General features: G+C 45.6%; 1 protein-coding gene across 2 annotated transcripts; it reads left to right on the forward strand.

Annotated features, from left to right (window-relative positions):
• The first annotated feature begins 204 nt into the window (after positions 1 to 204).
• Positions 205 to 25,943, forward strand: jag1b (jagged canonical Notch ligand 1b). 2 transcript variants are annotated; one of them, XM_069145016.1, is made up of 26 exons: positions 205 to 530; positions 795 to 1,100; positions 8,213 to 8,264; positions 10,774 to 11,031; positions 11,499 to 11,559; positions 13,806 to 13,936; positions 14,032 to 14,151; positions 15,426 to 15,539; positions 15,629 to 15,742; positions 15,828 to 15,941; positions 16,396 to 16,442; positions 16,895 to 17,068; positions 17,436 to 17,586; positions 18,474 to 18,638; positions 18,745 to 18,858; positions 19,010 to 19,123; positions 19,291 to 19,404; positions 19,801 to 19,917; positions 20,681 to 20,708; positions 21,050 to 21,135; positions 21,735 to 21,848; positions 21,942 to 22,051; positions 23,077 to 23,316; positions 23,873 to 24,004; positions 24,205 to 24,346; positions 24,939 to 25,943. In XM_069145016.1, the coding sequence occupies exons 1-26, from the start codon at positions 474 to 476 to the stop codon at positions 25,412 to 25,414; spliced, it is 3,651 nt and encodes a 1,216-aa protein (XP_069001117.1). In that variant the 5' UTR covers positions 205 to 473; the 3' UTR covers positions 25,415 to 25,943. The 2 variants fall into 2 exon arrangements, with proteins under 2 accessions (XP_069001117.1, XP_069001118.1); XM_069145017.1 differs by lacking the exon at positions 15,426 to 15,539.
• Positions 25,944 to 27,853: the final 1,910 nt, after the last annotated feature.

A 27,853-nucleotide genomic window follows, 5' to 3' on the forward strand; every position in this document is an offset into this window, starting at 1 on the left:
TTTAGGTCATAGATTATTTCCACTTTTATTTTCCACCACAGCACTGCCAGAGTCCTCAGAAGCAATCGGGAGTGTATGATTATCCTCATAATATGAGAGGGGCGGGCTCTCTGCTCATGAATATGGAGGTTCGGGGCCCCGCAGACACTCCCTCGCTGCTCAACTTGTGGAGCCATCTCCAGCTCGGACCAGCAGTCAGTCAGTCAGTCAGTCAGCAGTGGGCTCGGCCGCCGCATGGCTACTGTGTAAACTTTCTTCAACAACAAGTGGAGACTGTTGGATCACGAAGAAGCGCAGACGCTAGCAGAGGTTGAGGGACATACGAGGAAGAGGTCTTCTATGAATTGGGAACCTGTGCTCCGCTGATCAAACTGTTGTTTCCCACTCGTGCATGTTCAAACCAGAGGAGAGCTCTGGTGCCGTGTGTCGGCCAGCAGACTAGTACAAACGAGTGGCAACAGCAGTCCGGAGGCATGATTTTGAGACGGGGCTCAGTCGTTGCTGCCTTTTTACTCTACTTTCTCGCGAAGGTACGTGGATTACTTCGGCGCAAACAGCGGGAAAGGTCGCTCAGTTCAGCCGTTTGGATGTACTTTGATTGTATGCCTTGTATGCGCACGGCTCTGCTAACATTATATGTCACCATGCAAAATTGTGTGCAGTTAGACTGCTGCAATTGCAAAGTAAACCAGTAACCAAGTCAGATCAGTTTTACGCACAGTGTTAGAGCTCTTGCGTTTTTATATAATCAGGTCAAAGTTTTCCACTGCATTCACTGTTCTGTCTCCCAACAGGTGTCGGAAGGATCCGGACAATTCGAGCTGCAAATCTTATCGATGCATAATGTGAACGGAGAGTTGCTGAGCGGCATGTGTTGTGACGGCACGCGGAGCACCGCGGATAGAAAATGCACACGGGACGAGTGCGATACGTTTTTTAAAGTTTGCCTGAAGGAATACCAGTCGAGGGTTTCTGCTGCAGGGCCCTGCAGCTTCGGAATGGGATCTACGCCTGTCCTCGGAGGGAATACCTTTTCTTTCAAGAGCTCTGTCAGGAATGACAAATCCAGGATAGTTTTGCCCTTCAGTTTTGCCTGGCCGGTGAGTGGAGACTTCACAAATACTTTCCTGACGCGCATCTCCAAACAAAGAATTAAAAAAAAAGGGGGAGAAAATGTCTGTTTGCAGGGCAATTCCGCGCAATTACTGCACGTCAATCATTCCTACCCCCCCCCCCCCCAAAAAAAAAGTGGATAGAAAGCACAACAAACAAAGACGCAGTTTTTCTGTTGGTAGTTAGCTCTGTGAATTCGCCTTTTGAGAGAGAGCGCGCCCCCCCCCCCCCCGGTCTCCTCGTTTTCTGCGCTAATTAACCAGGTGCAGGTAGTTTTCTCCATCAGGTCTAAACATGTCCAAGTAGCGTCAGGTTGTTAACACTACTTTGCATATTATATCATTGTAAAACCCGAGTTGTCAGAATTTGCTTCTAGGGTCAGTTAGTGAGAAATCAATAGAAAAGTTGGATGAATTACACCTTTCAGGAAATTTGAGCCATCAGTATGAGTTAAGATTAAATATTGAGAAACTGTTCCATTTTTAACCTAAATCTCCTGTTAAAAAAAAAAAAAATCGTCTTTACATAGGCTGGATGCTACTTTTTACATTGTTAAATGTTCCCATTTAACCGTTCCTTTGTCTGGCACGATTCAACAGATCAATATTTGAGTTAAAATGTTGGCTCAGCTTCATTGTCACAGCTTTCCCCTCCTCTGCCTCCCTGGCAGCTGTTCATGTTGCACAGTGCTGCAACTCCACAGTAAAAAAAAAAAAAAAAAAAACACTTTCAGGTTTCCTTAAGTGTCAGCTCTTCTTTGCAGAGTAAATAAATGGGCCTGACAGGCCTGTGGGAGAGTTGTAGCTCTGTGAGAGATATGATTTGCCATGCTGGAGCACATTTCAATGTAGTGGGGGAAAAAAAAAAAAAGGAGGATTGTGCACAGACTGACTGGCCCCACAGCTTGGCCCGCAAACTCCTCTACTGTGCCTGATGGGTTAAAGGCACAGTCCGCTGGTATGTGTGTGTGTCCAATTACATCAAGGCTATTTTTACCTCAATCTTGATGGAAGTTCTTGTTGTAGTTTCAAGCATTGTGCACATTGATGGCCTGAGTAGGTGAGAGAACTGGACAGTTGTGTGGTTTCCTTTCATGTTTTTATGTGAGTACCTATGAGGCAGAACAGGTCATTTAAATTCTCCTATGATCTGCCAGTAAAACAATGTTCTCAGCAGGGGAGCATACAAGTTGATATCGTCTGTATTTTTTTTATTTGCTCTCCACTTGTACACTGGCGCCTCACACCATTTTTAAAAGACAAAGGCTTCTGTTTATGTTCACACTATGGCAACACTAAGTTGGCATGAACCCCTTGCAGCTAGTCTAGTTTCATCTTACTGGTTGACAATCATTCCTGCTTGAGAACAGCACGTGTTGACATTGAAATGGAACTTCTAGTAGGTTCACTCGTATTTCTTTTCTCCCACACCGGCCTACATGTCCTTGAACTAATGAAGGATGTTCTTTGCATGTTAAAAACTGCAGATACGTGGAAATATCAGAGCTAGCCGATCAGGCAGTGAACTCGGACACCTCAGGTGACTAATTTGACCACAACTTCGGTGTAAGAAACTGGAATTTGGAGCAGCCAGATTGAGGCCTGGGAAAGAACAGAGCTGCTCAGGAGATTCTCTCATCCTTCACTTCAAGTGCTTTACTTCAGTGCACATTAACAATTGTCAGGTTAGGTATGATATCACTCTTTGTCCTTTTCATCAGTTGATTGGCTGTTGTGGACAGATGGCAGTGTGGTGCAATTGGGTTGTTGGGTACTCTGAGTTCATGGAGCGTCCCCCCCCCCCTCTCCTCTCCCTCTCCTCTCCCTCCCTTCATCCCCTCTCTTGTGAGCTGCATGGCCTCTTGTCCAGGCCAAGGGCTTTGTTTAAGTCACGCTCGGTTGGACCCCAGGCATTTCATCGCTTTAACCTTGCCACCCACAGTAACCGTTGCACTTAATGAGGCTACACACATGTGCTTAGATCAGGTAGCCAGGCATCCAGCTGAATGATGCCGGCCGGACATCTTTAACGTGAGCGCAACAGTGTTTTAGAGCCCCGTATGGAGTCACTAATGTCTACTTCATGCTTTTTTTTTTATTCCACAGAGGAGTGAGGCTACCAGCTACCCCGGGCCCTCACAGTGTATCAAGCAGGGACAATAGTGTGCCCTCAGTGACTACAGTGAGGATTACAGAGCATAATAGAGGCAGTGCAGCTGTAATTCCAGCACAGGACAAGCTACAGGAAGCAGTTGTAGTAGACTCAGCAGTGATGAAGTTGGCTCCCAGGCAGACTGTGACCTTGCCTCTGTGGCCACCTCATGTTTTCCCATGTTACACCTTTTAAAAGGAAAAAAAAAAAGTAAGGTTTTCTAATTGGATTGATGTATCCAGAGGTTAAACTGAGCTTTTATAAGCACTTACCTGCTCTCTTGCAACTAGTTTCTTCTTGAGCAACATATCAACCCCGAGTTGAGCTTGCCTCATTCTCTAATCTTATTAAACAGCATAATTTTCCTCCATCTTTCACTGATGCTGGTGAGGCTCTGAGACCAAAGACATGTTGGTATCCCTGTGATTGATTTGTTGATAAGTCAGAGCAGTCTGAGAACTGGGATCAGGTGAGCTCAGCCTTGAGAGTGAGCCCCGCCGGCTGCTGTGGGAGTAATGACATGTTTGTTTTATATAGTCGACTCTGATGTGGCAGTTAAGTGCAAATTACTCAAGTGAAAGAGAGAAGAGAAATGTGTTCTTTCTTTTTTTTTCTCTCTCTCTACCTCACCCTGCCCTCTGCTTGAACAAGGACTTTTTTTTAAAAAAAATTTTTTTACTTGCACTGTTTTGTGAGTGTGACGTTACATAATGGCTTCACCGCTTATCGGAATTATTTCAAGCTGCGTAGAACCATGCTATGTATTCAAAGTACATTTAATTGGGCTAACCTGTGCCTTGTTTTTGTTTCCCTTAATGGTTAGTGACCCTTGCACAACACAAGATGACTAGCTGCTTGTTTGGTTAAACGCTCGATATGACTTTGAGTCCCGTTCTCGGGTTCGTGTTTTGATCTTGTTTGCATTGCAAGAAATCTGTTTACAGTGTCTTTTGTTTTAATTGGCAAAAGGGGAGATTCTTTGTCTGGGAGAGGTTCTCTCGTATCCTGGGCTGATGCCCCTTTACAGGATATTTAATAAGCTGTTGATTGTACAAGTCTTTCTCCAACTCCTGTTGTGATGAAAATCTCTTGGGGAAACAATGCACTCCCTCCTCTCAGTCCATCAGGGTCTTTGAAGGTGATCGTGAGTCTTTTCAGGACTGAGCCTGGCTTTTATGTCAAATAGGGTGTGTTACTTAGCTGCCCAGATCATTGGTTAGATCGTAGGTCGATACTATTGAAGTGATTGACTCAGGAAAACTGATACAGAAGGTCAACATCCCTTTGACCAGAGTGTTTACATTTCCTCTGTGCTGAGTGTAGGCCTAGACCGGTCTAATCTGTTCTGCCTTGCCTTCGTTTAGACCTTTGACTTTTGCCTGTTATTCCACGAGACATACCTCTCTTTATTTTGTTAAATATCTTTGTAATGATGGTACATCAGATGGCTCCATTTTCATTCGTGTGTGTGTGTGTGTGTGTGTGTGTGTGTGTGTGAGGAAAATTCCCCGACTGAGAGGATTCAGTAGTGTTCTTTGGCAAGTCGGTGTGATTCGAACTGGAATGATCTTTATCGCTTATGTTTCTTGTCTGTTGGACAGTGTCTGCTTGGCCAGAAAAGATAAGAAGACATATGGCCACACTTAGTGTGTGTGTGTGTGTGTGTGTGTGTGTGTGTGTGAGAGAGAGAGTGTGAGTGTGTGTGCTCTGTAGTTCAAAGAGAAGTTGTGAGTCAGCTGGGAGCCTGGGAAAAGTGAACCTGGCAGTGGCAGACGGTTCCAAGCTGATAACCGCCAAAGAGTTATGGGGTGTTAGTGAATGAGGAGTCGGGCAGTATCTCACTTTCTGGAAGCAGTTATTTAGTATGAAACCAAACATCCCAATAATGGTGAGGCTACTTTTTAGATCAAGCCTTTTTTTGCCATGTGAACATTGTACAGCAACATTGAGTGTGCCAAAAATCTCACACAAGTACAAGATAGAAAGTAGTGTTATCAAAGCTGCGTATGTTTTATATTAGTTTTCATGGCGTGGCCCTGAATCATTTTAATGTAGGACTAATGCATGATCAGTCTGTGGTGATAATGATTACACTGGTGCAATAGCTTCCATGTTGAGGCAAGTCCAAATAGTGCAAGATATGGGTGTGTTTCCATGTTGTTATAGATCTGCCCCTCAGAGAATACACGAATAACCTATTAAACAGGGTTGGGCATTGTAAGCAAAAATACTATTCCATATCTGCTGCCTGGGAACTATTTCACTGTTGTTGGAAGACTAATGATTTGTTAGTTTTACTTGGCAGAGTTTACACTTCATTTTCTTTCTTTTTTTTAAGGAGTTTCACACCAAACCTTTTGACAATGTTGTTGTTGTTGTTGCATGTTTCTGCTGTTTGTAATGCAGCATCCAATCTCATAGGGACACATGTTTTATTGGAGCGTGGTAGTAACGTGTTCTTCTTCTCTTCCTTCTTTTGTTGCCTAATTGTGGTTAGAAAACAGCTTTTGGGCATATTACTACCACCTTCAGGCAGTAGTAAAACACATTTCTACCAGGTGCTTTTAAAAGCAAGGAAAAATATATTCTTCAAGACAAGACAATAGTCACATAAACTCTGGTTTTATGACTATTTGAAAATTCAAATCATGACCCATCCCCATTTTTTAACTTAATGTCTTTTAACCACCGCAGTCCACCTAAAGTGAGATTTCTTTCCCATCCGTCTTGGTCACTGTGAACTTTCGTTTTCGCAGGTGAACCAGGCCGGTTTTCAGTTGGCAGGAATCCACTGTTGTTCCCACTGTAACTGCCAGTAAAATGAGAATGAGTGTGCAAAGCAAAAACATGTTCAGATAGATTGAAAGGTCACTTTAAGGGTGACTCAACTTGAGCGTAAAACATTTTTTTTCAAGGCTTTTCGTCATAAACACGTAAATTTAATGTTGCAGTAATAACTAATTTTATAGTTTTGAGAAATGGATGAAATACTCAGTTCCCATTTTTCAGATGAGCTCACCACATGTTTGGGAAACAGATGTTTTAAAGGTCTATGTAGACATACAGTGAAATCTATTGTAATTATTTAGTTGAATGCCGTTGTTTAGGCTGGAAAATTACTCCCCTAAATGGAAGTATACTAAAACTCATTTGCAACTGCATCAAGTTTTGGACCAGGAGGTGAGCACCAAGGCATTACCATGACACGACTTAATGCTTGAAGAGAAGCCAGAGGACTCTTGTTCTTACTGTTAAAATAACTAGCTGTAGGTTGGGTCGTGGTTGTAGATGATGAGGTGTCACATTACCACTGACTCACTCACTGGAGCTGTGTGTCAAGTAATTGCAGCCAATTGTGAGTCAGAATATACTGTAAAGTTTTGCTGATGAGCACTGAATTTCCAATAATGGCTGCCGTGATTGCAGTGAAATGCTGGCATGGGATGAGACAAATGTCTCCTGGAAAGATGGAAAGTTGAATGCCTGAGAAAACAAGGTAAAGCCCTGAAAAGAAAAGAGGAAAAAAAAAGCTTCAGGAGTGAGTCATACCCCTTTTCTTTCTCTCTGTGGAAATTGAACAGGGGATTTCCTTCAAGCAGGTTTGTTTACCATGAAGTCATCGCAGCAAAGAGGCGAAGCGGCAATGCAAAATTTCTGAAATGCCTCCAAGCAGCACTGTTCGGAGGCAAGCAAGTGTGTGAATATAACAAGTAGGTGTTTCTAGCGGATGCCCAAGCACTATAAGTGGATTACACTTTCTCACAATCGCATACTTTCTCTCTGGCTGTGTCATGTGCACTCGCAGACACATTGTCCGTTCCCTCATGGCTGCGGCACAGCGCAGGGCAAATGTGTAAACTGATATCGGTGTGAGCGCTACCGACCCTGAATCGGACAAAGCGTTTTCAGGAGTGCTGAAATCTAGACAGGCCCTCCAGAGTGTAGCCCTCATTCAGTCTCTCTCTGTCTCTGCTTTCCTGCACATTTTTTTTTTCTCTGGCTCTATTCGTCTCGTACACTTTTTTTTTTTTCCTTCTTTTTTTTGTGCTTCCATTTTTCTGCCCGTCTTGACTTTGCCTAAAAAGCAGTGTCCTTTAATCACTTCCGCTTGGATTGTCACAGCAGCTTTTTACAAATTTTATGCATTGGCATGAGATTAAAAACCCCACATTCATTGCAAAACAGAACTGACTGTGCTTTTTCAGAGCATTGGAAGTCATCCACTGCCTTCTCTCGCCACATTTTATAAACGTGGAAAAATTGTGTTTGAGAAAAACAGTTTCAAAAGAGGTTACAGTGGCTAAGATGAAGACATATTTCTGGCTTTGTAGTATAAGGTATCCTTTTTTTATGTGCTATTTCATCGTCTGGTCATTACCAGTGAGTGTGTGCTGCGCGGCCCTGCTGCACACGGCTGGTTGTTGGCATGTCAGACACCCTCCTGCTGGGTTTGGGTGTCCAGCTAGACCAGACCGCTGCCCATGTGTCTGCCATTCTAATCATGAAGAGACCTCTGCACCATCTCGGGCTTATCCTCTCTTAATCAGATCAACGGGACCATTGTTATAAGTCCGCAGCAGTTTCTGTTCTGGGCTTCGTTTGCAAACTAAATCAATGAGAGGGAGATGAAACGTCATTGGCAAGTTGGCTGAGGTCATAGGGAAACTGGAAAGTCCTGGATTTAGAGAACTGAAAATGATATATTTACAAAGAAAAGTACGTTGATCCCTTTGCTTATTTATCATCAGACCTAATGATTCTAGGACTCAGAAGGGGATATTTGTAAAAGAGTAAACAGGCCAGAGCCTTGTACATGTTAGTTTGTGTGTTTATTGACCGTTCTGTGCAAAATATCCATCATTGTACCATTGAATGGTCATGTTTTTATGATGCTGTGACTCCTTGCTCTTCACTAACACATCTTGTATCTGTGTCTTCTCTTCCTCAGAGGTCCTACACTTTGATAGTGGAAGCCTTGGACTTCAACAATGAAACCAGCGGTGAGTTACGTCTGCTCGTCTGGCATCTCCATCTTGCCCTCCCCCTTCTCTTCTCCATCTTTCCCCCTTCCTCACGGCAGTGCCTTGGAAGAGCGGTGTTGAAGGTCAGGAAAGGAAGTTTATTCTTCCTGAACCCCCTGCCCTCTTCCACATGGTCCACTGGGTGTGCGTGCGCGAGTGTGTGTGTGTGTGTGTGTGTGTGTGTGTGTGTGTGTGTGTGTGTGTGTGTGTTAAAGTGTTGACAGGTGCCTGTATGGGAGGACAGCAGTTCAAGGAAGTGGGGGGGGTAGAAGAAGAAATGGGTGGGGTGGTGAGGTAGAGGAGGGGAGGTATTTTTTTTTTCTATAGGAGGGGCCACTCTGCCCCCCCACTATGAAAATGTTTTTATTTGGCCGATGACTGATGGCAGGTGCTGCCAGCCGGGGTCAGGGTCGTACTGGCTCACTGTCACTGAGGCGTGAAACACAGAGTTCATCCAGCCGACCTGCCGGGTGCTGCAGCCGGCCGACAGCCGCAATGCAGGGGGGCTGGGGCCTTCGAGCTATGCAGCCTCGTAGGTTAAACTTACATCTGGCACAGGTGGGCTGCAGGCTGAGCTCCGAGCACGAACAGTGGAGGACTTCTCAAAGACTCTGGGTGTTCTTCTCACGATCGTGGGAAGAACGCGGTGCTAACATGCTGAAGTTAAAATCTAAATTCTGGTTGCCAAGTTTGGTTTCAGCCATTAACTTGTTGGGATTCCTGCTGGTTGGTGGTCAGGTTGGCGACAGCGTGGTGATTCCAGATGAGGGCAGGGCCTCATCCCATGCTTGTTTATGCGTGTTCGAGCTCAATGAGGTTTCAGTCTTTTCTGCTGTATTTGCCGCTCCCCAGAGAGCTATTAGGGCATTGGTGTAAAAAGCCCCCTGAATGTACACACTGGATGCTGGTTAAGCCTCTCTGAGCTCCAGCAGGTTAGCTCGCAGCTCTGTTAGCTTCATGAGTAGAGGCTGTCCTCACGGATTCCTCATCAAAATAAAAAGTTGGCTTTAGTATTACACTCAAATTTCAAGCCCTTTCTCATCTTTCTACTTCAGAGCATTTTTATATGATGTATAAACAGTGTTTGAGGAAAAGTAGTTCTTTTTTTTTTTTCTTTTTTTTTTTTATAGCTTTAAAAGTTTGGATTTTTTTTCTTCTGTAAAGTCAATTTCATTCCCAAGCATGACCTTTATAAACTTTTGAGAGTTTGTTTGATTTATGTTGAGCTCCGGGCCAGGCAGCAGGTAGCAGGGGTGTGTTACTCCTGACGCTGCAGGCCAGCAGTCGGTAGAGAAATGCCACACAGCGAAGCTCTGGATTCCAGACCACTGTGAAATGTTACTGGTCACTGTGATTTCACGACCCCACTGCCCCCTATGCACACACCAAAGCACAGTAAATAAATGACAGCAGGCCACCCCCCCCACCCCTCCAACCGCACTGCGTTGCATCATACTGCACAGAGGAGCGACTCACCCCTGCGGTCAACCACCTCTGCTCGTGTGAGCACAGTAAATAACGGCCGTGACATATTTTTCATTCTCTCCCAGGTGGAAGATTTAGACATGGAGTAGCGAGTGCTACATGTGCGAGTGAATGAGTGCTGTTAATGCGCGGGGCTCGTGTGTAGACCGTGTCGCAGTCTGGAGATTGGGCTGAGCGTGTTTACTCAGTTTGAGTGTGTTTGCTCTTTGTGTGAAGCTCATTACAGCCCTTGGCTCCCAGCTCAGTCCTTGCCCATTTGACAGAGCTGTGACCTCTTTGTGTTTGACAAGAAAATAAGTCTGTTTCTGGGTCCAAGTCTGTGTGTATTTTACAATCACAACACAGACTGGGCCTTTGCTCCTCATCTGAAGTGGAGATAGAATCATTTAAGTATGTGAAAGTGTTGACTTCGCTACTTTTTTTTGACTGCTGTTAGAGCATGTGAGGAAGGCTGCCTGGAAAAAAAGTGCTGATGGCACGCTGGCAGGCTTCCCAGCAGTGACTGTGGCATTGGTGTCCTCTCACTGTAATTTATGGCGGCTGCGGTTCTGTCCTCGCCTGAGCAGATGCAGAGGGCAGCAATGGAGACCAGTAATGTCCTCAAGCTGTAAACCTGAGAATCAGAAAGCAAGCAGGGAGAGTTGGACGGGGAGCGTGAGAAAAAAAGCAGTTAAAAGTTCTCATTACAGGCATCCTTTTCCTTTTTTCTGCATTTCCTTCTTGTACTTTTCTTCCTCTCCGGCACACATACTTGCTTTAATTACATATAATCTGCTATGTAAGAGATCTTCTGCAATTTGTGTCTGAATTTTTGGGGCATTTTTGGCTTCCCACTGTATGATCAAGCAGAACACTGCAACACCCAAAAGCGTCATGTAGGATGCTGCATTCCACTGCTCTCTCCCAGGCTCAAACATTTGATGAACACCAACTTAGCTGAGGTTAAAAATGTTCAGTGGAAATCTTACAGGTGAAGTTGATCGTGTCTAAATTGATGTTTTAGGTGCAGATGGGAAGTTGATAGAGAAAGCCTCTCACTCTGGCATGATCAACCCCAGCCCACACTGGCAGAAGCTGACACACAACGGCCTTGTCGCCCAGTTCGAGTACCAAATCCGGGTCAGCTGCGACGAGCACTACTACGGCTTCGGCTGCAACAAGTTTTGCCGGCCCAGAGATGAGTTCTTTGGACATTACACGTGTGACTACAACGGAAACAAGACCTGTCTGGAAGGCTGGTCTGGACCTGACTGCAACACAGGTAAGCCCTGCGGAGGCAGCGGCATGTGAAGAAATCTCTCTGAAATGGAAATATTTATGGGATTAGTATGTATGACTATGAATGAGCAGCCTGACTGTAATCTGTGATTCATGCTGATACACTGTCTGTTGCGTCGCTTGCATTGAATGGTAGACTTTGTTTCTGAACTTGCACAGCATTTTCCTCTTCCTCCCTCCATTCAAATAAAGTTTTTCCCTGCCTCCAGGATCAGGAATTATCTACCATCAGCCTGGGCAGCAATCAGTTTCTTATTAAATATTTCGCCATTGTATATGGATGGGCAAGCATGATTGTATGTCAACAGCAGTGTTTATTCTAGCAAACAGAAATATCAGAGAGGGTTGTAATTATATTATTTACTGCTATAATTAGAGTGTGCTAAAAACTGAGCTGAGTTTGAATCCAGTTACCGTGCAGTAAAATAACTGTTCTTCTGCTTCTTCCAGCTATATGTCGACAGGGCTGCAGCACTGAACACGGATCGTGTAAGGAGCCAGGTGGATGCAAGTAAGTGGCCGGGCCTGCTCTGTAGGATTTATTGGTCTGCTATCAATGATTTTTTTACTACGTGACATGTCGAACATGGCTTGTTTAAGTGCCTTTACTTACTATGAAAGGGTTAGTGCCAGAAGCCTGTGGTGTGGATTATTCAGATATGCAGGGATTGTGGCCAAACAGCAGTTCTGTCATGGCACAGACGTGCTCGGTTCTCTGGCCAAGAGACTATCAGTACCAGGGGTTTAACAGAGATGTAGGCTGAGCTGCTTGTAAATCTCTCGCCGTGCTTCGGACCGGAGAGGCTCAACCGCCGCGACTCCATGCTAGAGAATGGAGCCCTCTAATGAGGCAAGTGTTATCAGTCCAATCATGTGTAACACTCGGATGAGCCTTAAAGTGTATTGTTTATGTAGCTAATGGCTTCCCTAATGCTGTTTATGCACACAGCCAGAGGAAAAGCCAGGAACAGATGGATATCAGAGCTGGGGCATTGTGTGCAGAAACAGTTGCATCTCCTCCTCATCCTGGAGGAGGCCCTGCGCTGCCCAACGCTTCCCACAGTTTCAGGCATTAGTTGCTTTCCTAGTTGTCTGATTTGGCTATAAATCAAGCACAGGGACGATCAGGTTTGTTCGTTTTGTACAGTTGCTCTGTTGTTTTTCCCAAGCTTTTGACATCATCGGGTTTCTTGTAAGTGCTTGTGTGGCCACTGGCTGGCGAGAGGTTTGAGTTGCTTTAGTCTCTGCGCAGGTGTGGCTATATTTAAATCTCTGGGTTTAACTCTGTTTATGTACACCCTGCCAACAAACTCTCCGAGCAAGCTCTACTACTATTGTAGCCAGTGAGCATTTTCCCACCATCGGGCTGTTGCGTGTTAAACAACATGTAGCAACACGGGCTGCAGGCCGGGCAGCCTCCTCTTCACTACGGTGATGTCAGCAGAACCACAGCTGACAACGTTTCATGGGGTTTTCTTGGAGTTTTAAATGATACCCTCGGCTTTCATTGTTGCTAATAGAGTAATAACAGTGCATCTATGGGCTGTAGAAAGAGGTTTTGAAAGCATTACCTACACAGCCACAAAAACTCGTATGAGTCGATGGGTTAATATCTTTTGTGCATCAGCAGTGCCGCACAATGTAATGTCCCATTCCCCAGTAATTTGGCTGTGTAATAACTAAATAAATTGGGGTCCTGCTGGGGATTCCTGTGCCACTTCTCATGGAGAGGATTAGCGCATTTTTAAGAATAGGCTCTTTAATCACAGACTGAGGTTTACTTAACCACCACGTTTATTTTTACAGTCTGTCCGTTTCTTGTGGCTAATCAGTGCAGCGCTCCCCCAGAGGGACGCTGCGTTTCCTGTCGCTGGACTCCAGAGCAGCAACTGTATCGCCACCTTTTAAAGAGCGGACTTATCAGTGAGGCTGGATTGCCGTCTTAATTGTGGAGATGAGGAAGAAAAAAAGGGCAGCATTATCAGGGTAATTATGGACCTGGACATCTCTGTGGTCAGCAGGCTGTCTTGTGCCCCGGGGCACAAGCCTTCCTTCTGAGTCATGGGAACCAGGACGAGCAGCAGTGTAACAGCAGAGAGGAGGGCCCAACACTCCTCTGCAAGAATGTCGCCACTGCCAAGCCACAGGCACAGTGTCGTTAAAGGGGGCGTCTGGCCGCATGCTAATGTTAGCTGTGCTAAAGGTCCCATTGGAACTGTAATTTAGTGTTTTTTTTTTTTTTTCTGTTTGGTAAAATGCTAAATGCTCCTCTGTTTCCTCGTCTCCAAGTATTGTTTAAAAGCTGTTGCATAAACACCCTGCTACTTAAGATTCATTTGTGGTCTTTTAAGATGCAGCCCAGTTGTGAGGGTGAGAATACTGCCTCTTTGTTTTGTTTGTGCGGCTCCATGCAGCATCTGCTAATGTGCAGTTCATTAAATTCAGATTATCGCTGTATCGCTTGTGAAGGAATCTGGAATAAATGGGAGATTAAGATATTAGCATTTATCAGATACCACACAGATTATCAGGCCTTGTTGTGAATTTTCCTGAAGATTCTGCATGTGTTGCCACGGCGTGTGTGTGTGTGTGTGTGTGTGTGTGTGTGTGTGTGTGTGTGTGTGTGTGTGTGTGTGTGTGTGTGTGTGTGTGTGTGTGTGTGCGTGTGTGTGTGTGTGGGTATTTGGTCTGTTTTATGTTTTTTGAAGTTTCTGCCCTCTTCCTGGCTGACGGCATGGCTTTCCGTGTGTCTTGCAGGTGTCTGTATGGCTGGCAGGGCCAGTACTGCGACAAGTGCATCCCCCACCCCGGCTGTGTACACGGCACTTGCGTGGAGCCCTGGCAGTGCCTGTGCGACACCAATTGGGGCGGCCACCTTTGCGATAAAGGTTAATTTCCTTCCCGTATTTCAGCTGCAGTTGCCTAAGGAGCATCCCCGTGTTGTGTGCAAACAAACTAAAACTGTGTGACACTGTTTTCCCAGATTTGAACTACTGTGGCACTCACCAGCCATGCCTGAACGGAGGAACGTGTATCAACACGGGACCTGACAAGTACCAGTGTACCTGCGCTGAGGGTTACTCTGGAGCCAACTGTGAGAGAGGTGAGTGGTAGTGATACAACCTCTGCTGAATTATTGCTGGTAAGCAGGAAAAGACACACTGATAACGTTCAGTCTCACTGCTCAGCCCGTTAAAAACTATCGCTTACATTTTAGGTCTGTGACCAAAGACATTTATGTTGCTCAGGCTGAATCTTTGTTTTATTTTTTGAGACGTGAAACTTCCCTTTTTATTTTAAGAATAAAACAATCTATTTTCAAAATGAAAGATTGGATCTCAATGACTTTCAAAGTCATGTTTTCTGTCAGAATAAGTGTTCTGTGCTCACTGAGCTTGCAGACAAAAGGTCAGAGGTACCTTGAGTTTGTAATCAGAGGAGGTGGTAACTTGGCAATAATCTGTTTCCACTTCAGTGTAAATGGCCCCCAAATCAGGTAATCCAGCGGTTTGATGTTCAGGGGCCGGTCATCCCTCTGCTCCTCCAGACAGATGGGTGTGGTGTGGAGGTTCAGCTGCTGCGAGCACTTACCATGGAGATGATGGTTTTTTCCTCATTAAATCTGAGCCTCGCGGGGTGCTGACAGCTTAACTGCAGAGATGTCAGGAAACCGTGCCCTTCGTAACGGGAGGTCTGCAGACCAGGGGGATACGTCAGCCTATTGTAACACTGAGGCCCCAGGGTGCAGCGCCGCATCCTCCTCCCTCCCTCCTCCCCCACGGCACACCAAGAGGCTGATCACCTCCGACTGCATAGTTATTCCTCCAGTGAATCATTCATTTTTGATTCACTCGGGACCCACTCATCCTTAACTCGTCCAGAAAGGAGAGCCTCTGGGGCCGCGGCTGCCCCTCTCCCGCTCTCTCTCCCGCTCTCCCTCCCGCTGCTCTCTCATCTTGTGCCGCTGCTCAGAAGAAGAATGGCGGGGAGTCAGAGGGAAGTCACGCTGCATTGGTCAGGTCAACATAGCATGAAAGATGATTTCCTGGTGGTGTGGTCTGCCGGGGCGGGTAATGAGAGTGAGATAGGGGGATTTTGAGCGGGATTTCTGGGCAGGGGAGGACGGGGGTCGGTTGGACGGGTGAGGAAAGGAGTCGACCTTTGGAAGTGTTCTGGTAACAGAGGGGACTGATTGGTCAGAGGAGGGAGGGTTTCCTGGGATGAATTGCATTTCTACATCTGACTTGTAATGAGGCAGAAGTAGATAACAGTGTTGACAGTGATATATTTAATGGCAGCCACAAGAGCAGAAATATAGATTTTTATTTTTTTGAATTACAAAATAAGACTCGTGCTTATTTTTTTATTTTTTTTTAGCCGAACACGCGTGTCTCTCTGATCCGTGCTCTAATGGAGGGAGCTGCTCAGAAACCAGTCAAGGATATGAATGTCAGTGTGCGGCGGGCTGGAGCGGCCCCTCCTGCGCTATCAGTAAGATTGCTCAACCGACCAGCATCAATTGAATGTCAACGCCCTCACAAAGAAACCATCATTAACCTGAGCTGACTTCTCTCACGCAGATGTTGATGACTGCGCTCCAAACCCCTGTAATCACGGAGGTACCTGCCAAGATCTGGTGAACGGCTACAAGTGTCACTGCCCGTCTCAGTGGACGGGGAAGACGTGTCTGATAGGTGAGCCGGCCAGCCTCTCTCCACCACTTCATGGCTGTCAACTGCATATGCACACGCTGCTAACTGCTCCTCTCCCCCCGTCTAGATGCCAACGAATGCGATAGCAAGCCCTGCGTCAATGCCAACTCGTGCCGAAACCTGATTGGCGGATACTTCTGCGAGTGCCTCCCTGGTTGGTCGGGGCAGAACTGCGACATCAGTGAGTTGAAAGCTGTCAGCTGCAGCTGTTGAACAGGACACCTGTCCGGCTCCTGCCTCTTATATTTATTTATTTATTTCCATTTGTTCAGTAACATGCTGAATCAAAGCTGCAACACAAATGCGTTAAATAAACCAGTTGCAGTCTCTCCCCGCAGTGTAAATGAATCTGCCGTATCACTATTAGCCCTGTGTGTGGCCACGGCTGTGGTTATTAGGGGTGGCTCAAAACAATCCCAGGACTAGTTTCACTTGGCAGCAGACAGGATTGCTCAATACTCTTGTTTTGCACTGATTTTTGCAGCCACATTATCCAACTCTTGCACAGCACTCTCGAGCTCTGACAATGTTTTTAAAAGCCGCTAGCATGGGAAACATAAAGCACAGACTTGTTTTCAAAGGACTATTTAGTCAAGCTTTCAGAATTAATCCTCAGATTTGTTTTCCTCTCACAGATGTAAACGACTGCAAGGACCAGTGCCAGAATGGGGGAACTTGCAAGGTAGGTGTCGGGTCAAAAAACAACAACATCAAGCTTTATCTGGTATCAGCTGCTTTTGTTTGCCAGCTTGTTTGTTTGCTTTATTGTGTCGTTTTTGTCAAAGCCAGAGACGTTTACAGTGGTTATATAAATAGCTGCTGTAAACTGTTCTCTCCAAACCAACAGTGGAATTGTTGTGGAATTCCTCTGAAATTAAATCTGAGTGGAGTGGGTTCAGAGGGGTTTCTCAGGGAGGGACACACAAGTTTCTTGACCACACTAGATTGAATTACCATAAACATTATTGTGTTGAGCCCGTGCCAGGAAAATGTGTTGAAATAATTGCAGAGCTGTGATAATACCTTCTCCTGCCCTCCTCACTCTGTGCCCTGGTTTGACAGTTATTGTTCAGACCCCACCCTTTTCAAAGCAGTCAATCAGACATGAGGTTAACCCCTGCTTCTCTCTCTCAGGACTTGGTAAATGGCTACCGCTGCTCGTGCCCCCCTGGCTTCGCCGGTGAGCACTGCGAGAGGGACATCGATGAGTGTGCGAGCTCGCCCTGTCTGAATGGCGGCCGCTGCCAGGACGAAGTGAACGGCTTCCAGTGCCTCTGTCTGACTGGCTTCTCAGGAAACCTCTGCCAGGTGAGCCTCAACTCCCCACCTCTGTCATCTACCAGCTGAAGCTTCTCTGCTAGTCTTTGGGTTTGTTGTAAAGTTTTCCTTCCCCGCCCTCTTAAATGGCTTTTGTTCCACAGTCCTCCTTTTTTAAAAGGGAGTGCTTTGTTGAAGCTGCTCCTGGCTACAGTGGGATACATTCCTCAGCGCTGAAGCCCAGACTCAGAGGACGGCTCCTATGTCTCTGCCTTGTTTTTCCCCCTTTCTCCGAGTGCTGTGCGTGTGTTGTTTCCTGGCAAGGCCTGTAGGGAGGATGCTGTGGGTTTTTTGCTCTGTTTTCTGTAGCAGAAACTATCAGATTCACCACTCTCTATTCACCACCTTTCTTCCTCAGCTGGATATTGATTACTGCTCGCCCAACCCATGTCAGAACGGAGCGGCGTGCTTCAACCTGGCCACAGACTACTATTGCGCCTGCCCAGAGGACTATGAGGGCAAAAACTGCTCTCACCTCAAAGACCACTGTCGCACCACCACATGTAAAGGTATGCCACCACCAGATTTTTGCTCTTTTCCAGAAGGCTTCTGAAAGGTGATCTGTGCTGTAGTAAAATGCTGAATAAGGTCAGATATTCACCACTTGCCTGAACACTTTGCCCACATTTTCCCATGAGTACAATACCTATATTTTAGTTTCATGCAGTGAAGCTTCTTGGCCAAGGTGAGCAGTTTCTTTTGAGTGTTGCTCCCTCGATGAATGCCCCCCCTTTCCTCTCCTCAGAAATACTTTTCCTTCTTCTGAAGTTCCCTGAAAATCTGGCAAAGGCCTGATAGCACTGTGTGTGTTCTTGCTGATGACTTGGTGGGCTACCTTTTCTTTTTCCCCCTCAATGAATGTGCACATTTTTCAGTTTGTGTGCAAGTGTGTGTGTGTAATTGAGTGAGTGGACCAACCACAGAGTCCGATAGCAGACGGTGAGATTCTCTCTGCTCTTGGCAAGAATTAGGTGATTACAGGGGGAGGGGGGGCACATTCACCCGCCTCACCTAACCTGATCAGACAGGGGGAAAGGAAGGGATTTCAATCCAGAATGAAAAAGATCTCTCTGAATTGCTTATGAAAGCATAACAGCTTATCACCGTTTCTCCTATCATTCATTTTTGTTCTCCATTTGTACACATGATACTGTTTTTCTCAGGGGATATAACAGTTTTCTTGGTATTTGTATTGGTATCCTGTTGCAATCGCCTCCTCTTCACTTTGGATCTCTTGTTTTTAATGTAAACTTAAAGCAGGGGTTCATAACCCTCGGTGATAAACTAAACTCCCATCCTTCCTTTATCAGTCGGGAGATACGAACTGAATTTTTATCGTTTGAAACGAGCGTTTGATCAAACGTGCTTTTCTTAACCAGCTCTCTCCTCTCTGCAGTGATTGACAGCTGCACAGTCGCAGTGGCATCTAACAGCACGCCGGGAGGGGAGCGCTACATTTCGTCAAACGTGTGCGGACCTCACGGCCGCTGTCGGAGCCAGGCCGGTGGCCAGTTCAGCTGCGAGTGCCAGGAGGGCTTCAGAGGCACCTACTGCCACGAGAGTAAGGAAGAAAATACAGAATACAAGGCACCACCGATCAGGACGGATCAGTCTGTCATCTGCAAAGACATCGTCAGTCTCACATGTTTCTCCTCTTTTTTTCAAAGACATCAACGACTGCGAGAGCAACCCATGCCGCAATGGGGGCACGTGCATCGACAAAGTCAGTGTGTACCAGTGCATCTGCGGGGACGGCTGGGAGGGCGAACACTGCGAGATCAGTGAGTTAGACCGTCCCGTGACCTCAAAACAAACCCGCAATTCCCTCATTGGAACCGCTCAACCCATGTTTCAACATAAAGGAACAGTATCTTTGATGATGTGTTTGATATGCTGCACATAAATCATGCTCCCATGTAATGTCTTCATCAGACATCGATGACTGCAGCACCAACCCGTGTCATAATGGAGGGACATGTCGAGACCTGGTGACTGACTTCTTTTGCGAGTGCAAAAATGGCTGGAAGGGAAAGACTTGCCACTCCCGTAAGAGCCCTTTTTTAGTTTTTTCCCACACCAGTGTAGTCTGTCTGTGCAGGCTCATGGTATGTGCTTATGGCTATATGTAATTACCCAATCTTGTATACTTAGTGTGTGTATGTGTGTTTATTATGTCATGTTTAAACCTTAAGACGTTTCTATGCTCCCTCCAGGTGAAAGTCAGTGTGATGAGGCCACATGCAACAATGGAGGCACCTGCCACGATGAGGTTGACACATTCCAGTGCAAGTGTTCCCCGGGCTGGGAGGGAACAACATGTAACATAGGTGAGTCACACAGTCCCAGCAGTTTGGTTTAAGGGTTCCAATTCACACACAGAGAGGACTGCTTTGTGGGATATTAATGAGATCTGTCAGATGTGCGAGGTCCGCAAACAGTTTTTATCCCTTCACTCTGTCAGCGCTCCCTCCCCTTCTCATCTCCCTCTTCGCCCCGTTTCTCCCTCTCCTGTGAGTGCTGACATCTATCCGCTTAAAATCCCCGATTGCACTGACAATACACCTCAAACTCGAGGAATGTAGAAAAAAACAGAAACCAAAAGAAGCCGAAACCAACAGCAGCGGTCTCCTTCGACTGTTTAAGGTTTATAATTCGTCCTGTTTATTGTTCGAGAAAGGTCGCTGACCAGAAATAATCTTTTTCCTTTATTTTCTCTCTTTCAGCCAAAAACTCGAGTTGTCTCCCGAACCCGTGTGAGAACGGAGGCACCTGCGTGGTGACGGGCGAGTCTTTCACCTGCGTCTGCAAGGAAGGCTGGGAGGGTCCCACGTGCACTCAGAGTAAGAGAGCCAGTGATGGAAATGATAACTGTGGACAGTTATTGCTATTAAATGATGATAAACCCTGTCCTACCGAGCTCAGAGGTGAAGTCCTGCAGCTGATTAAAATCTGACTCTCCCATCATCTTTTGATCTGTCAGGTTTTTTTTAAAATTTTTTTTGTTTTTGGGTTGTTGTTTTTTTAGACCTCTTTCCTCTCTCCCTGGCTGCTGCCGGCCATGAGAGGAGAAAGAGGAGGAGGAGGAGGAGGAAGAGGAGGAAAGGGCTCAGGAAAGTGGAGACAGATGTTTCTCCCCCATTTTTCTCCAAGTCCCAAAACACACCCCTCTCTCCCCTCTCTCCTCGTTGCATTCCTGTCCAAACAGTGACATGTCTGCTTGTTCTACAGCCCTCCTCTGTGTCCTATACTTTGCTGGGATCCCTGCCCTGAAAGCATGTACTCCAAAAACATAAATTCCTCTTGTAACTTTTTGTAAAGGGAGGGGGGGACTGGGTGGGAATTTTTGGGTGTGGAGGTGTTGATGGGTGAGAGTGTTGATTCTGTGTTGTTAATAAGGCAGTGTAATCAGGCAGAGCACCATCCAGGCCTGACCGGCCCAACACGCCTCAGCACACGCAAGCTCAGACGTGCTCTCTGCTGCCATGTGCACCAAATACTCACACACATGAAGAGGGGGAGAAAAAACAACACACTCAATACATGCTGTCTGACTCTCACTCCCTTTCGTTTTTTTTTCTTTCTTTCTTTCTTTCTTTCTTTCAGATACAAACGACTGCAGTCCACACCCATGGTAAGTGGAACCCAAACATTTCCTGTCGATTCAGTCAGATGTAAACAAGCGGCTCCTCCTGTATTGGAGTTTCTCACCTGCGGGCTTTTCTCTCTCTGCTGAGAAACTGGCCTACACCCTCCCTTGTCTGTCATTCCTGGGATGCAATCAGATAACTTTTTGAGAACTCCCAAACACAATATAAAAAATAATACGAAAGAGGACTGACTGCTTTTCATTTGTTTTTGAGAAAAATCGCTGGTGAGAAAATTTGAGCCTGAAATTGTTCAGTTGAAAAACAAACATGGGTGTGTGTATATAACGAGTCAGAGTTGTAACTTCTCCTTCTATTTATTCTGCAGCTACAACAGTGGAACCTGCGTAGATGGGGACAACTGGTACCGCTGTGAGTGCGCCCCGGGCTTTGCGGGTCCAGACTGCCGGATCAGTGAGTATTAACCCTGCCTCCGGCTCCTCCCTGATCCCACCCACCCCCCTCCCCCCTGCTTGAGCCGTCAGCTCCAGCATCACAGTCACCCCAAATGGAAGGTCTAGTCGGCCAATTATCTGTGCGTTGGGCTGGAGGCCAGGCCGAGCCATTTCAGTGTCACTCCACCAGGCCATGCGGCTGTCCCCAGGGGAAACCAGCTTAGCTGGCCAACAGCTAATCAGCCATGCTCTCTGACACTGATTACACAGATTGTTTTCCCTCTTAAAGGCTTTCAGATGGCCACATTCTTTCCCATTGCAGAGCCTTTGTTCTGCTAAGTCCAGCCTTTAGCTCCTGCATACCTGCTAATGATGCTGCCTTTGGAGAAGGCTGGGAGGGGCAAAAAACATCCAGTGCTGATTTAAAGGATGTTTGCTTGTTTTTTTTTCTTTATGAACTGGTGTGTATGTACTGTTCAAAGGACACATGACTTCAGTGAATTTAGCCTAGGGATTAGATTTGTGTGCTTAACCCAATATGCGAGTGGTGTCTGGCTGTGCTCTTCATTTCATAAAGAGGAACTATTTCTTACCTCCCGCTCTCCTCCTCTGTGACAGATATAAATGAGTGCCAGTCCTCTCCGTGTGCCTCCGGCTCCACCTGTGTGGATGAGATCAACGGTTATCGCTGCCTGTGTCCACCAGACAGGACCGGACCGCACTGTCAGGAAGGTAAAAGTCCTCACAAGACAATCAAACACTAATCCACACAACAAACACTGTATTTCTTGTATATTTCTAACATTGTGTTTGTATTTATCACAGTGACAAGAAAGCCCTGCTCTGTTAATGGACATGTCACCCCTGACGGACTCAAATGGGACGAAGACTGCAACACCTGCCACTGTTCCAACACCAAAGTTGTGTGCACGAAGGTACGACTCCTTCTGCGCTACATGTAGTCATAAAAGTGACATATTTCCGGTGTACAGCTGTGAAGCCCATGATGTCATTGTTTACTAATTGGAGAAATGCTGTGGAGAACCGTGCACAGAATAGTTAAAAGATTGTGTCGGTGGTTGCGTCTCGTTCTTCACCATCCTCAGCTGGCGGGTCGGGCCATGTTGGGCCACAACAACACTGTCGCAGGGTGGAGCTGGCTGGGGAGTGTCAAATTCAATGCAGCAGTGATACAGTTTGTTTTGAAAAGAAAAACACAATGGCCCTGTTAGAAATTGGTGTCAGATGCCATTTCAGAATCTCCCAGTCACACTGCGAAGATTGGGTGATTTACTGTAGCGGCATGAAGTAGTGCTATCGTTATCACGCTCTTCTAACCACCGCACGAACAATGAGGCCTCAATGATGCGGCTCCCCTCGGGAACAAAATGCATCATGGGGTGAAAATTATCTGGGACACTGAAACTTACTGTAGGCACATTTTAAAGAGAGCCTGATGTTACCGTACTTTTTCCAAACAGTAGCTTGTGTGTTTGCTGTGCATTACAGAAGCATATCCTTTGGCATGCAATGGAGATAAATGGATCTTTGCAGAGCTACTTAATATCCTTGTCTGGGAAAAACTGGAGTTGAATCTACTTTTCTAACCTGTCTACAGTTCTGTTTGGGACTTTAATCTCTGGAAGTCAGAGCTACAGACACATTTCAGTTGGTACCAAAAAAGTAAAATCAGACAAATTTATGATATTTTAAGTCATTTTGGAATTTAAAGTTTTAGACATTTGTTCAATTCCAATAATTGTGTGTGGATTAGGAATGTCAGCACCAAATTTCCTGGAAATGTTTTCCATACCTGCTGAGATATGTCAGTCTTGATCAGGGTGGTGGACTTGCCATCCCTCTCAGCCACACAGCTACCATTGTTTTAAAAAGTATCATTTTATGTTTTGTTTTTTTTTATTTAAAGAATAACCCGTGTGTGTCCTGTTTTTCTCTCCAGATGTGGTGCGGGCCCATGTCTTGTAAACTCAGTGCCAAAGGGCATGGCGGGTGTCCCTCAGGCCAGAGTTGCATCCCCCTCAGGGAGGGCCACTGTTTTGTGAAGCCCTGCCCCGAGTTCGGAGAGTGCTGGCACTCCAACCCTCCCCAGCCTCCCACCAAATGCCACCCCAGCTCCACTTACCAGGACAACAGCTGCGCCAACATCACCTTCACTTTTAACAAGGAGATCATGCCTCGAGTGAGTTACCTAGGCATCGCGGAGGAGGAAGAGGAGATTGAATTAACAGGCTTGGGGCTCATTTTTCATGCCTCTCCCCACCACCTCTCTTTTAATGAATGGAAGCAGCAAACTGCAAAAGAAAAAAAAAAAAAAGAGAGACTCTGGAGTCCATGACTGAAATGTTTCACATAGAAAAATATTTCTCTTGTCTCTGTATCTTGTTTTGGCATCCACGCGAATCCGGCATTCATGATTGCAGCCAATCCGCTGTTAACCCGACCACACTGCGAGATTAATTTCAGGATAATATGGATTTGAGCTAAACGGGACCACTGGCGACTCTGTCACCACATCGGACGATCGCCCGCCAGTTGCCTAACAAGGATGACAGCAGATAGTGACAGGCATATGAGTCTGTGGTCTTTAATCTAAATTAGGTGGATGTCAACCAGATAGGATGTTGATCCTTCTGCCAAAATGCAGACCAAAACCTTTTTTTTTTTCTTCTTCTCTTGATTGCCCCTCTATTTTTCCATTTATGTTGACGTTTGCTTCATCTCTTCCTCGTGTCCAGGGCTTGACTGTGGAGGGAGTGTGTAAGCAGCTGAGGCACTTGTACATGGTGAAGAATTTCTCCTTGGAGCACTCTGTGTCCATAACCTGTGACCCGTCATTCTCAGCCAGCAACGAGATCCACGTCTGCATCGTGAGTTCCTCCTCCCACTGCAAGTCGGCCATGTGTTTTGTCGGCCTCTATTAATGCATACTCAGAAAAATCCTCTGATTTATAGCCCGCAGCACATAGACACACTCTCATGGGATCCGTGATGGATATAGTTTGGGCAGTTTTGTGTCAGGTGACAGCAAGTCAACACAATCACAGATTTCTTTCTTCTTTGCATTTAGTCCACAGAGGACCATCACCTGGACCAGAGCCCCATCAAAGAGATCACAGACAGGATAATCGACTTGGTCAGCAAACGTAACGGGAACAACACCATCATCTCTGCCATCGCAGAAGTGCGAGTGCCAAGCCCCAGTAAAACTGGTATGAACCAAATCCAATCTCCGGTTGTTGCTTATGAGATTTTCCAGACTTGTACACACTTGCATGTGTAGAAATGGGTGGGAGGATTTTTTTTTTTTTCCTCAAAGATAGATGAGATAGAGCCAAGCCCTGAATATGACAGCAATGCTGAGCACCAAAGAAAGCCATGTGTATATGAAAAATAATTCCTTAGCATCCCACAAAGCTCAGACCGCCCAGGTCTGCCATCTCATGGCCGTTGTAATGGAGCTTAAAAGGAATCTAGCCAGGATTTGGATGGAAAGAGCAGAGCTGCTTGGCTCCATGGCTTTAGATTGGCTCATAGTGCAACTGGCTGGACTTTTAGTCGGACTCCCGCATGTGTCCACCATTCATCAACATGGTGACAGCAGACTGCTGCCACAGCCAAATAGAAGCAGTCTCCTCCCGTTCGGGGCTCAGAGGTCAGGTTGTACTGGTAACGGCATGCTAATGATTTAGCAGGCACGACGCAGTAACATAATAGAAGCTCCTGTGCGTTGTTTATCTGGGAGTCAACTCTTTTTTTAAATCTGTGGCATCTCTTTGACCTGTGATTGTCCTCCTCCCTCAGACTACCTAGTGCCTCTCCTCAGCTCTATCTTGATTGTCGTCTGGGTCCTCTCGCTGGTCTCCATTTTGCTGTGGTGCATGCGCCGCCGGCGGAAACAGAGCAACCACAACGGGACGTCAGCGAGTGGCTCCGAGGACAACACGACCAACAACGTGCGGGAGCAGCTCAACCAGATCAAGAACCCTATAGAGAAGCACGTGGGCCTCACGGTGGCCATCAAAGACTACGAAAACAAGAACTCCATCATTGCCAAAATAAGGACAAATCATCCCGAGGGGGATGAGGACGACAAGGAGAGGCACTTACAGAAGGGCCGCTTTGCCAAACAGCCAGCGTACACACTGGTGGAGAGGGACGAGAAGGCGCCCGTCTCCAATCCCAACTCAACATCCAAGCATCCGAATTGGACTAATAAACAGGACAACAGAGACTTGGAGACAGCAAACAGCATAAACAGGATGGACTACATTGTATAGCAGACAGCTGTGTTGCTGTGCAACCAAGCCTTACGCCTTCACACCCAGGTGGTGGGTGAAACGGGGGAACTTCGGCATGTGTAGTATACGGTCATGTCAGTTGTGACCCCTCAGTATTTTCAGATATTCCCCGTGTTAATTTAAGTTTTGACAAGCTGGCTTACACTGGCAGTGACGGTTGCTTTGGTTGGCTGGAAACACAAGGCACTGGTATACATTTCACTGTAGAACTAGTTGCAAAAGTGTCCTCCTATGCATTTAATTTCCCTTTTTAAAAAAACAAAAACAAAAAAAACAAAAACAAATGTAGTGGACACATGGAAGGGGCTCCTGGTGTAATTGTTGTACAATGACTAAAACTACCCGACGTGTTCAACACTAGAGCTAATTATTTTTAGTATGCGTTTGAATTCTTTTTCTAGTTCTATTTGGAGAAAGTGCCTTTTCAGCTTTAGACTTCAGCAACTGTCAAATGAGAAAAAAAAAAAAAGATCAACTTTATTATTTATTTTTTATTTTTCCGGGGCGGGAGGGGTGGGGGGTGTTCAATGTCAGCAGTTGCTGCCAATATGAAGAATTTATGTGACAATTTAGAACGTGTAGATATGTACATTTTTTTTTTTTATTAATCATTGTGTATATTTGATTTATTAACTTAATAATCAAGAGCCTTAAGATATCATTCCTTTTTATTTATATGTTCTGTCTAGTTTGAAGGTTTTGATATCTGTGGAAGCCTACCATTTCTTTCAATGACTAAATTTTTTTCAGCGCATTCTTTAAAAGCCAAATTTGAATTTCAGAGAAGACAAAAGATGGGCACTTTGGGCCTGAAAGAAATGCTTTATTTTGTTGTTGTTTTTTTTTTTCCACACATTTGACATTTCAGTACTTGTAGCCAGGACCTTAATTGAAGGCAAGTGAGGTTAGGACAACAAAAAATAGCAGCTGCTGCAAGGGTTGGACATGGTGGCAGACATATTGCTTGCCACTAATGGATAAAAACTTAAGGGAACAAAAATTCTTCAGCAGAGTCGGTTCAACCCATTGACATTTTTCAATGGCTGTCAAAATCCAGTCACATCAATATGACACGCCAGAATTCCCATCTGCTTTAGTCAGCGTAATATCATAAGCTAGACCACGAGTACTTGAACAGTAGGGGGCAATGGGAACACTGTAGAATCAGATGAAATACACTGCCTTGCTCTGCAAGAGTCTGCTTTGTTTCTGTGCACATTTGTTTCTTTTTAAAAAATGAGGCTCTTAAAGACAAACATGTTTTATCTCATTTGTTAATAACCCTTTGAGATCACGGCAACATTTTGTCCTATTTTTGACTTTGTGTTATGAACTTGAGAATTATGTGTTGATCTGGCAATATATTTTTGAAAGTCATATTTATTAAATATTTTGTATGAAAAGAGAATTAAAGTTGTCTTTGTTCTGGAGAGCGAGTGAAGAGTCTGTCTGTGAAGCATCAAGCCAAACATGTCGCAGCATATGAAAGGTTTCTCATGCAGCTGGCGTGGGAACCAGAGCTGGAGAGACATCATAGACTTGAGCAAGGTCTCTGTCCAAATATGTTTACAGCTAATTGCGTTGTAGCTAGGCATCCTCGCATTAAGTCAATCCTGGAGACAAAAATACCCCCGCTCCTCATGATCCTCTCACAATGTTTCCCTTGTTGATCTGGTTTAAACAGCAAGCTTAAAAAACTCCTTCCTGAAAACCTTTGAAACCAGCAGGCCTGAGTCCTGCGCTGCAGAAGCGGACTGACTTTAAGATAAACTCTCCAGCAGAATCCGTTTGACAGGATTAAAGCCGAGGCAAGAGATTAGCAACACCTCTCGAGAGTTACCTTAAACACATTACGACTTAAAACATTAGGACCGGTTCCACTAATCTGCTGTACTGTCTTGATAGGAGCAGAACCGGCTGCTGGTGGTGACTCATCTCTGGTTACAACCTTTAACTCTGTTGTTGGACAGACTTCACTGTCAAACTCTCACATGCCTCAGCCAGTTTTAATTATGTACAGTACATGTTGGGTCATGCTGGCTTCTTCCCAAATATTCTTAGTGTATTTGCATATTTCCACAAAGGTTTGGAGTTGTTGTTTTTTTCCCTGGAAAAAAAACCACCCCATTTATTCACATGATAAAAATCTCTTTCCAGTAAAACAAAACAAAGCACAAGGAACATCTTGGTTTTTAAATTAGGGTAAGAGAGTTGGCTCCGAGTTGCTCAATGATTCCTGGGTTTGGGCCAATGGACTGATATGAACAGCTCTACCAAGTGGTGGTGACAGCAGCTACTTTTTAACCTGTGAAACTGTAGACGTCCTGCTTTTACAAAATATTTCAGTCCTGCTCTCATACCCACACACATATATAAAAGCTGCATAACTCACTCCAATTTAGAGATACATTTCAGGTG

This window comes from Embiotoca jacksoni, unplaced genomic scaffold (assembly GCF_022577435.1).
Source record: "Embiotoca jacksoni isolate LCO1_2020_lvr unplaced genomic scaffold, fEmbJac1.0.p SCAF_12, whole genome shotgun sequence".
Lineage (NCBI taxonomy): Eukaryota > Metazoa > Chordata > Actinopteri > Embiotocidae > Embiotoca > Embiotoca jacksoni.